The sequence below is a fragment of the Balaenoptera musculus genome, chromosome 11 (genome assembly GCF_009873245.2).
Source record: "Balaenoptera musculus isolate JJ_BM4_2016_0621 chromosome 11, mBalMus1.pri.v3, whole genome shotgun sequence".
NCBI lineage: Eukaryota > Metazoa > Chordata > Mammalia > Artiodactyla > Balaenopteridae > Balaenoptera > Balaenoptera musculus.
The window spans coordinates 22,599,501-22,609,254 of NC_045795.1; the positions used below are offsets into that span (position 1 = coordinate 22,599,501).

At 56.0% G+C, this 9,754-nt stretch overlaps 2 protein-coding genes across 5 annotated transcripts; one reads left to right on the forward strand and one right to left on the reverse strand.

Moving 5' to 3' along the window:
- Positions 1–207: 207 nt before the first annotated feature.
- PPP1R11 (protein phosphatase 1 regulatory inhibitor subunit 11) lies at positions 208–3,934 on the forward strand. Of its 4 annotated transcripts, none has more exons than XM_036869018.1 (4): positions 212–808; positions 976–1,052; positions 2,147–2,255; positions 2,692–3,711. In XM_036869018.1, the coding sequence occupies exons 2-4, from the start codon at positions 984–986 to the stop codon at positions 2,892–2,894; spliced, it is 381 nt and encodes a 126-aa protein (XP_036724913.1). In that variant the 5' UTR covers positions 212–808; positions 976–983; the 3' UTR covers positions 2,895–3,711. The 4 variants fall into 4 exon arrangements, with proteins under 4 accessions (XP_036724915.1, XP_036724913.1, XP_036724914.1 ...); XM_036869019.1 differs by having other exon boundaries at positions 212–799; XM_036869020.1 differs by lacking the exon at positions 976–1,052 and having other exon boundaries at positions 208–808.
- RNF39 (ring finger protein 39) lies at positions 3,863–9,377 on the reverse strand. Its single transcript, XM_036869016.1, has 4 exons — positions 8,805–9,377; positions 7,129–7,151; positions 6,821–6,912; positions 3,863–5,311 (listed from the first exon to the last, which is right to left on the reverse strand). Exons 1-4 carry the CDS (start codon positions 9,288–9,290, stop codon positions 4,731–4,733), a joined length of 1,182 nt encoding a protein of 393 aa, XP_036724911.1. The 5' UTR covers positions 9,291–9,377; the 3' UTR covers positions 3,863–4,730.
- Between the last annotated feature and the right edge of the window lie 377 nt (positions 9,378–9,754).

Sequence of the window (9,754 nt, forward strand, 5' to 3'; positions counted from 1 at the left end):
ATTTTTTAAATTTTATTTTTGGCTGCATACGGTATTTGTTTTTCTCTTTTTGGCTGCGTTTGGGCTTTCTTTAGTTGCACTGCGAGCTGGGGCTACTCTTCGTTGCAGTGCATGGGCTTCTCATTGCGGTGGCTTCTCTTGTTGCGGAGCTCGGGCTCTAGGCATGCAGGCTCAGTAGTTGTGGCGTGCAGGCTTAGTAGTTGTGGTGCACGGGCTTCGTTGCTCCGCGGCATGTGGGATCTTTCCGGACCAGGGCTCGAACCCGTGTCTCCTGCATTGACAGGCGGATTCTTAACCACTGTGCCACCAGGGAAGCTCAACCCAGATTCTTAATCAAGTGTGTTTGTAACTGCTCCTAGGTCTCGATTCTCTCATTCCCAGACGAAACAATAAGAAGACGAAGCTAGGCCGTGGTAGGATCATTGCTATTGCCCCTTAGTTTTCTCCGCGCTCCCACACAGCCAGGGATGGGGGTGGGATGGACTCAGCTACTGGACATCTGAACCACGTGCGGTAACCAGTCTGCAGCGCGAAGTCCGACTCTACCCTCCTTGACCGCAGGTTCCTGCTCAATCTCTGTGGTGCATGAGCGTGCTGCCCTTGATCGCCCCGCCCCTGCTCCCACATCGCAGTGACGCCCCTTCCGCCAAAGTTGCGTAGCCTCCTTGCGGCGCCTGCGCACTGTCACATTACGGCGGAACTAATCCGGCGACCTTGAGCTTTGACGCATTTAGTGCCAGGAAGAGAAAAGGGGGACCACAGAATGCGTCACACCCGGAAGCGGAGATCCGGAAGTGGGGTTGGACAGGTTATCCCCAGGGGTGGGGCAGCGGAGGCCCAGGAGGAGGGGGAAAAAAGAAGGTGGAGGATCCTGGCTACTAATCTGAATCCGATACCGATTCTCTGAGACCTCAGAGACACAGAAAAGACAGAAGGGTGCCTCATCCCTCTTCCTCCCCTCCTCCCTCTCTTCAGCCTTAGCCATGGCGGAGGCAGGGGCCGGGCTGAGTGAGACCGTCACTGAGACAACGGTTACCGTGACAACCGAGCCCGTGAGAAAGGCGGGGGGCGGTGCTGTTTACGGGTTGGGGAGATACCGGGAGGGAAGGGATAGGGCTTTGGAGAGTTGCTGGAGGGGCTGGGCCTGGGGATATGGGAGGAAGTGGGGTTGGGAGAATCTCAAGGTATTGGGAGATTTTGGGTGTGTCAGAGTTGGTGCAGATGGCTGGTCAAGAGACATGCAATAGAGTTAGGATATAGGTGATGCTGCTTGGAGTGGTGGTGTGTATAAGTAATGAAAGAACGGGAATTTGGAGATTAAGGAGCAAGGGATGTGCTGGGGGGAAATGAAGGGCTGTGTGAGAAAGCATGGTTGGAGGCCAGCTGCAGGGGAATTTGACTGGAAGCATACTTATCAGTAAATATTTGTTGAAGGGATGATTGTAAAAGGAAGCAGAGGGAATGGGGGAACAAAAAAAGGAAGATTAAGATAGTATTCTGAAAAATCAGAGGAGATATAAATAGAGAAAAATGTAGCATTTTTGCAAAAACGACTTAAGTTGCCTTCAAAGGGAGAAGGTTGTGTTGGGTTTAATAACCCTTGGACTAAGGGAGTTTAGAGTAATAGTTACTAGAGATGCCAGAATGCTGGGGGATAGGTGGATAACAAGTGGGGAGGGCTGGGCTTGAGGATGAGAGAGGTGAGAACAGAGTCCTTTCTTTAATGGGAAAAAGAATAGTGGGTCTGGAAAAAAGAAAGGGAGATCAAAGATTAGGCATTGGTGACTGAGAAAATAATTTCCATGAATTAATACCACCAAGGATGATTTGGGGAGGAAGACGGAGAAACAGCGAGGTTTATATTTTCCTTTGAAGATTTGCTGGGACCTTTCCTAGGTTAGGAATTGTATCTTCTCTGTATACTAGTGGTTACCAAGAACAGGAAATAATACTTCATGATTCCTCAAGGGACTCCCTGAGGCCAAAAATCTGTTCTATTTTATCTTCTCCCAGCACTCAGCTCCTCTGGCACTATGTCTGATCCTGATTGAGTTGGGGAAGGGAAGAGAGGAGGCCCCCGGGAGGAAGTGGGAAAGGTTAATAGGAGGGGACTAGCTAGGTATGCCCATCCTTCTTAACGTTCCAGGAGAACCGGAGCCTAACCATCAAACTTCGGAAACGGAAGCCAGAGAAAAAGGTGGAATGGACGAGTGACACTGTGGACAACGAACACATGGGCCGCCGCTCATCAAAATGTGAGTAATTGTCGGCCCACGGTAACCCTGGAGTCCTGGCTCCCCTCAGCATGTCTGCTGCCTTCTCACATTCGCTGACCTTCCCGAAGCCCCCAGATACTCACAATCCTGTGGCTGTCCTGGTGGTCCAGTATCAGGGAGAGAAGGTTAAAGTTAGAGGAAAAGAGGTAGGGAGAGGCTTGAATTGGGATGTGCCAAGGCCTAAAGTCAAGAGGTATCTGAGGTGGGATAAGTGGAGCTTTGGATTCCTGGCTGGAAAGGACGAGGGAGTTGGGTGTCTGAGTCCCAGAGTGTGGGCCTGGGGAAGTTGGTTCCTGGAAGGTAGAAGGAGAAAATGGTGAAAGTAGGGATTTTTACTGAGATCCAATGGGAATGGAACTGATGCTCCATCTTATCTCTTCCTCCTTTTTAACTGGGCTCCTCCCTCCAAATCCAGGCTGCTGTATTTATGAGAAACCTCGGGCCTTTGGCGAGAGCTCCACGGAGAGTGATGAGGAGGAAGAGGAGGGCTGTGGTCATACACACTGTGTACGGGGCCACCGCAAAGGACCGCGTCATGCAACCCCGGGACCAAGCCCCACCACCCCTCCCCAGCCTCCTGACCCCTCCCAGCCCCCTCCAGGGCCAATGCAGCACTAAATTCCTCTCTCCCCCACCATTCCTGTGTCTGTCTGGCCCTGAATGTATTCATGTGGCTACTCGGGGACTAAACCCATGGTTTGATCCCTTCCCCAGCCCCCTCCTCCCCTCTCCTCTGCCTGATAGAGGGAAGAGGGGGAGGAGGGTGGACAGAGATCCTGGAATTCTGACTTGCTGCTATTCCAGAACCCAGGCATCTGGGTTCCCCCAGCCCTCATTTCTGCCTCCTCTCTTCAGGGATCCAGGCATCTTGGTCCCAGTCTTTTCCCTTTGTTCTCACTGCCAAACTACCTGTCCTGTGATCTAATTATCTTGGCCCCTTGCACTCTCTACTTGAGTTCCAAACAGTTAAATTGGGTTTCCAGCAGCCCCAGCTTTCACTGCCAGGGTCCTAGTCAGATTCCAGGCAATCTTGCCCCCGCTATGCTTGTTAATCCTGGCTTAGAGCTTTTCCACTAATGTATTTATGTCATCCTAACTCTTAGTCCTTGCCTGTGGGATGTGAGGTCTTATGTGAGACCTCAGGGCTCCTAGCCCTTTCCCTCCTCTCCTGCCCACTCCCGTCATGCCCTTAAGAGGAGTTAGGAGAGAGAGAGGTCTTTGTCATTCTCACCTTGGGAGAATGGGAAATGGAAAAAGAAATAATCATGTCCTCTCCCCTCTCTCTTCTCGTGTGACCTAGGGTTTCTGACAAAGCTGGCTTCAAGACTGGTCACTTAGAGCTAACTATCTACTCAGCCTTTGGTCTTCCAGCTTAGGAGACAGATCCAACACGGTCCCAGGGGCCTGCGTCCCTGAGAGAGGAAGGAACAGGGAGAGAGCAAAGAGATGCACTCTCACCCCTTCCTCCCTAGGCTTTGATGTCTCTGCCAGCCCAGATGTCCTGGCCTTCCCCACCCCTTACTGGGATCTGGATATCATTTTCCAGGCCTCTTGCCATGCACAGTTGCAGAGATCAGTCAAATCCATACCACCACTGGATCTCATTTATTGCCACAGATGCACAAAATAAATAACCCAACATCACAAAATGTGTTAAATACGGGCCCATTTATACATATGGGGAAAGAAGTGAGGCTATATACAAGGGTGAATTTGGGGTGTCTGGGCCATTCCCAGGTTGAGGAAAGGAGAGGTAGCACCATTGGTTGCTTGTTGTGAGTATGTGCAGGGGGGAGGTTTTAAGAACGTTCTTAATGGGAAAAGGCTGTAAGCATAGCAAGCCCCCATGGTGGAGTAGAACTGGCCTGCCCCCATCTCCCCCAGAAAGAGGGCCCTAAGGCCCAGGCCAGAGTCAAGCCTCTTGTTCTGGGGGAGGAGGCTTTTGTTTCTCTTGAGGAGAAACCTCAGAATGGACGAGGCAGGGAAGCCCAAGCCTCAGACCTGTGGAGAGGGCACTGGGCCCTTCTTTGCCAGGAGGAGAGGCAGGGGTGGGAGGTAAATGTTTGACCGGCAGGGCCTCTATGTATTAAACGTGGGCCAATTACCAGTACTGATGGGGCAGGACCTGTTCCCCAATTCAGGCCTGGGAAAGATAGAAGGGGAGAGATCCCTTGGGAAGTACTGGGGTAACCAAGGGAGAAAAGCATCCCAAGATTTGGGGGGGGGGTGCGGGGGGGCAGGAATGAATTAAGCTTCGGGCATGGATGTGGAAACTGGAGGCCAGTTGAGGTCCTAACTATCTGGGAGAAAACAGACAATGTAGGTGGGGGGGTGCTTATCAATACACCGGCAATGGGCGTGGACATGATGCCTGGAATGAGTAAGGATTTCCGTGCCCAGGAGGAAGCAGCCTTATTTCGGACCAAGCCAGAATAGGGGTTGTGGGTGAGCTTCTCAGCCTTCCGCTGGCACGAGGCAGAGGGGGACGCGGGGGTCGCGGGTGCACAGCAGCGGGAAGACGCGCTCACCCATGGGACCGGGCGCCTGGAAGGCGAAGAGCAAGTCCAGGGAACGGCCGTCATAGAAGGCCACGCGGCCCCGCTCGCAGTCCAAGTCCACGCGGATGCGCCGCGGCTGGGGCCCGGCCCGGCCCAGTGGGGTGGGCTCCGGGGCCGTGAGCGCCCATAGGCGGCTGCCGCGACCCTCCACGGCCCACACAGCCTCCGCGGGACATAGGCCTACTTTGCCCTTGCGTCGCACCGACTCCCCGGCCGCGCCCAGGGCATAGCGGCTCTCCCCGTCGTCCTCATCCTCCCCGGAAGAGTCTCCGCGCGAGGCGGTGTCCGCGGTCTCCACCTCCCAGCAGTGGCGGCCAGCCCCGAAGCCCTGCGCGCCCAGCACCGCCGGGAGCTGATCGAAGCGCGCTGGGCCGTCGCGGGGTGCGGGTGTCCCCGGTGGGGCCAGTCGGACGCTGCGGCGGTCCGCGGAGACCAGCAAGCGGCGGTGAGCGGTGCCAGGATCCAGGGTCAGGTCGGCTAGAGAGGAGAAAGCAGGGGGAGGACCGTGTGAGCGGGCTTTCCGAGTCAGAGGAGGGATAGGATGGAGAGGATGCGCGGAGGGTACACAAGAGGCCCACAGCAGCTCAAAAGGCGGCTGTAGGACCAAAGAGGGTGACGGCATATGAAGAGCAGGCTTGGGCAAGACCCAACCTGCGCTGATGGGCCACTTCCTTCTGGAGAATTGGACTTGGAGAAGGACCCTGCTGGCCCAGGCCAGGGGGCACAGCGCAGAGACTGAAGGAGGGGTTGCCCGGGTTTGTGGGCTTGGCGGAAGAGTGAGGCTTGTCCGACTTCTAGGGAGGGTGTGGACTGATACCTCAATCTGCAGCATCTGGGGTGGGGGAGGGAGCTGGGTCAACAGGATGGAGAAGATGGAGCTAAAGAGGAAGACTGATACCAGATACCAGCACCCCACGTGATAGAGGGGAGGGCCAGAGGGAGAAATCCAAAGTATCCTGAGAAACCAGCCCACCACCCGCAGGAACAAGTGGGAGTAGACAGGCCTATTTCTATAGGGAGGGCAGGGCAGAGGAGAGAGAAGGTGGTGATAGCCAAAGGGACCAGAAAGAACTAATCATTGGCCTTGTGTGTATGGGGTGCTTTGAGGAAAGATTTCTGGATTAGGGGTGCTAGAAGCAATCTGGGTTGGGTGGGATGGTGGGTGACCAAGAGGGCGGAGCACCTTCTCTAGGCAGTTTAAAGAAGGGCAGAGGGCAGCCTTGGAAATGATGGAAGGAACTCCCCAGAAGCTGCAGAGAAGGCCCAGAGCCTCAGGGGCAAGGAGACGTGGGAATCCTGGGACACTTCTGGAAGGGAGTGATGAGAAGTGGTGGCAGCAGGGATTCCCCAGAAGCAGCTGACCCCCAGGGGTTTGTTGTGTGAGTGTATGAACAGGTAAGAGGAGAGAATAGCTGGAATATGAGGAATGAAGGGTAGACCTTGTTACAGGTTGAATTGTGTTCCCCCCCCAGAAAGTTGTGAAGTCCCCCCAATACCTCAGAATTTGACTGTATTTGGAAATAGAATCTTTACACAGATAATCAAGTTAAAATGAGGTCATTAGGGTGGACCCCAATCCAATATATCTGGTGTCCTTATAAAAAGGGGAAACTTGGACCCAAAGACAAGTGTGTATAGAGAGAAGATGCTGTGAAGACAGGGAGAATGCCATCCACAGGCCAAGGAACACCTGAGGCTATGAGAAGCTAGGACAGAGCCCTGGAACAGAGTCTCCCTCTCAGCCCCCAGAAGGAACCAACACTGTCGACACCTTGACTTCTACCTCTAGAATAATTTAACTTCTGCCTCTAGAACCATGAGACAATAAATTTCTATTGTTTAAGCCACTCGGTGTGCAGTGCTTTCCTATGGCAGCCCTAGGAAACTAATACAGACATCAAAAAGGACTTGATCATATTTGAGAGAGAAAAGGGAACAAACTGAAAACAGCCTCTCATTTAGTTCCCTCCCTTCTGCCCTCCTTACCCGTCAGTCTGTGAAGCATCTTTTTGACCACTGGGTATTCTTCAGGGAGATCGTCCTCTGAGTTAGATGACTTGGGAGTTGGGGCATCAAACCTGGATAGATGAGGGAGAAGGGTCAGGAAATTAGTAGACACCCTCTGCCCTCTGATGTTCCCACCCCCAACCCACTCACATCTCTGGAGCAGAAAAGGGTGAGGCCACACCCAGAAAACCTGTCTGTGAGTGGGGACAAAGATGTGGCTCCTGTAAGAAGGTGATGGATGTGGCAGCTGATAGTGGAAAAGAAGAAACAGTAAAAATGGAACTCACCTTCTCCATGTCTTCTTCGTATCCTGGGGTGGGCAGAAAAAAAATGGATGTGAGCTCTGGGCTTCATACTGTGGGGAGCTCTCCCCCCCCCCGCCTCCTCAGGTAGCTGGGTATGATTTGGTGAGGTCCCTCCGCACATCTCAGACTGATCTCACCTCTTTATCCCCTGTGCTCCCTTTTCCTCTCATTCTCCCCCTTCCCCTTTCATGACCTTTCCTTCCTCTCAGTCACCACTTTCTCATCCTCCTAACTCCACCCCCACCATCCTCCTCCCTTTGCCATGCCGCAAAGCCTCTCAGTTCCCCTTCCCCCGCCTCATCCAGGCCTTTTTCTTGCCCCCAGAGTCCTCACCGTTCCCTGTTTCCTCCCAGCCCGCCCCCCTTCTCTTTCTCAGTGGCCCCCATCCTTATCCACCTTCCTGAGGGTGTATCCCCCGCCTCCTCCATCACACGGACCAAACACATACTTAGAGTCCTTAAGCTAAGAGTTCATTTATAAAAGCCTTATAATAAAGCTGCTTCCCCTTTTGCCATAAAAGCCCAGTGTCGTTTATTGGGCCCTTTGTTCTGTGTCTCTCTACCCTGACCAAGGAAGCAGCTGGACTTGGATGTGTCCCAGAAGGCCCAGCAGATCTGCAGGGTACCATGAGAGCCAGGAGAGGGCGCTGGACGCTCCCCCTCCAAATACTAGGATTCCCTCTTCCCGCTTCGCAGTCTAGTGGGAAAGACTGGGGCAGACCAGTAGGGTGGTGAAGGAGAGAGGAAAGGCAATTTGCCTAATTATGCCAATTACACCTAGACTAATTAGGTATATGTAGACTTCAAAGGGTGGAAGCAAGACTCGAGACCGGCTCGGCTGCTGGTGAGAAGCCAGTCGGGAATGCGGGGCGCCTGTGGGTCGGCAAGGGAATGGGGTTGGTTGACGGCCAAAGAGTCAGGGCCCAGGAGGGACGCGGGAGGCTAGGTGGGTGGGTGATCGGGGTGGGATGTGGAGAGGAGCCAGAGGTCCCAACGTCTGTTTTCCCGGACCTTGCCTCCACCCGTGGCCGCCTCTGCCTGGGGCCCTGGGAGCAGCGGAGGACGACAATAACAACAGAGCAAGGCCCAGGCCGGAGCCCGGGGACCAACCCACGACACTACAGGGGAGTTTGGATCTGCCTCCCTCCCTTCTTCCCAACTTTTGACAGCCGCCTCCTTCCCTGCCCCTCCACTCCAGCTCTTTGTCCATCCTCCCTCCTGCTTCTCCTCCGCTGGGCTAGTTCTGATCTCCCTCACCAACCTCCCAGGCACCCAGCACCCTCCCCTCCGCCCGGCCTCCGCCTCCGGGGCGCCTAGCGGCATCTTTCCCCAGCCTCCCAGTTCCCGCGCTCTTCGCCGGGCCTTAGGAGTCTCCTCGTGTTCTGTCTAGTGCCCCAACCCCTTCCCTCCAGCCCCTCTCACAAGACTCAGGCATCCGTCCAGCTTCGCTCTGGGCAAAGCGTCAACTCCTTCCCGGCATCTCTCACTTGACAGCTGCCGCCCCCTCGTCCTCTGCTTTTCTCTCCCCAGCTCCATCTTTTGCCTAAACTTCGAGAAGGGCCCCAGCTCGGGAGGTGCCATTCCCCGCTTCCCCAGGGAGCCCGCGGATGGCCCCTTCGGCCGACAGCTGCGGACTCGCGAAGCGCACCCCTGCCTCACCTCTCCGTGCGGGTCCAGGCAGCCCGTGGTGGGGATGCGGCCCCCTCGGCGTTTCCCCGCTCGGGCCCCGGGCTCGGCCAGCTTCTCCCGCAGCCCGCGGCTGATCCGCGCTTCCACCGCCAGCCGCACGTTAGACCTCAGGCTGCGGCGGGGGCACGGCCGGCCGCAGCACGGGCAGGCGGTGGGGGGCACCTCGGGGCCGGTGGCCGGCGGGGTCCCCCAGCGGCGGTCCAGGCATGCGCGGCAGAAGCTGTGCTCACACGCCAGGAGCACCGGGTCCTCGAAGGGGCCCCCGCACAGCGGGCACGTCGCTAGCTGCTCCAGGCGCTGCACCAGCCCCCGGCCCAGCAGCTCCGATGCCTCCATGGGGAGCCAGCGTCCGGGCGCCGTCCTTTCCGCGACCATCGCGACAACCTTCGGGCTACGCAGATGGCTGAGCGCCTCTGCTGCTGGTTGCGTCGCTGCTCTTCTCTCCGCCTCCCGCATTAACTTTCTGACGCTTTCTGGCGCTCTCCTGGGATCGCCTCTCTCTTCAACCAGTCTGTCTCCGCCAATCTCCCCACCACGTCAGGCTTTATAGGGAGGGAGGAGGCCCCTGCGGGAGGTAAACATCAGGCCTTGCGTAACACCCCATCTGGTTCTCCCGCTTCCCCGTGAGGTTTGGAGGAGGGTGTAAGGGAAATCTAGGTCTCGAGCCGAGGAGGTGGTCGCTAGGGGGCGCTCTGGGGGCAAGGTAGCAAGGTGTGGGGTGGGTAGCCCCCGTCACCCCCCCGAATTGCCCGAATCTCGCCTCTCCCTTGGCCTGCGGTGTACAGGTGGGCAGGGCGCCCCGGCTCGCTTTTGGCATGTGTGCCCACATCGCCAGGGTATGAGTCATTCCAGGTGGCTGGCACACCTACATCTGGGGGCCTGGGGCCCGGAAGCACGGATCCTGGTTTGTGCAGCTTTGT

Excerpts from the sequence above, each read along its gene's own strand:
- PPP1R11 (XM_036869018.1), top strand. The coding sequence starts at position 984 with ATGGCGGAGGCAGGGGCCGGGCTGAGTGAGACCGTCACTGAGACAACG. Across the intron at positions 1,053-2,146 it reads TTACCGTGACAACCGAGCCC|GAGAACCGGAGCCTAACCAT; the intron begins GTGAGAAAGGCG and ends TTAACGTTCCAG. Across the intron at positions 2,256-2,691 it reads GGGCCGCCGCTCATCAAAAT|GCTGCTGTATTTATGAGAAA; the intron begins GTGAGTAATTGT and ends CTCCAAATCCAG.
- RNF39 (XM_036869016.1), bottom strand. The coding sequence starts at position 9,290 with ATGCGGGAGGCGGAGAGAAGAGCAGCGACGCAACCAGCAGCAGAGGCG. Across the intron at positions 7,152-8,804 it reads GCCTGGACCCGCACGGAGAG|GATACGAAGAAGACATGGAG; the intron begins GTGAGGCAGGGG and ends TGCCCACCCCAG. Across the intron at positions 5,312-6,820 it reads GATGCTTCACAGACTGACGG|CCGACCTGACCCTGGATCCT; the intron begins GTAAGGAGGGCA and ends TCTCCTCTCTAG.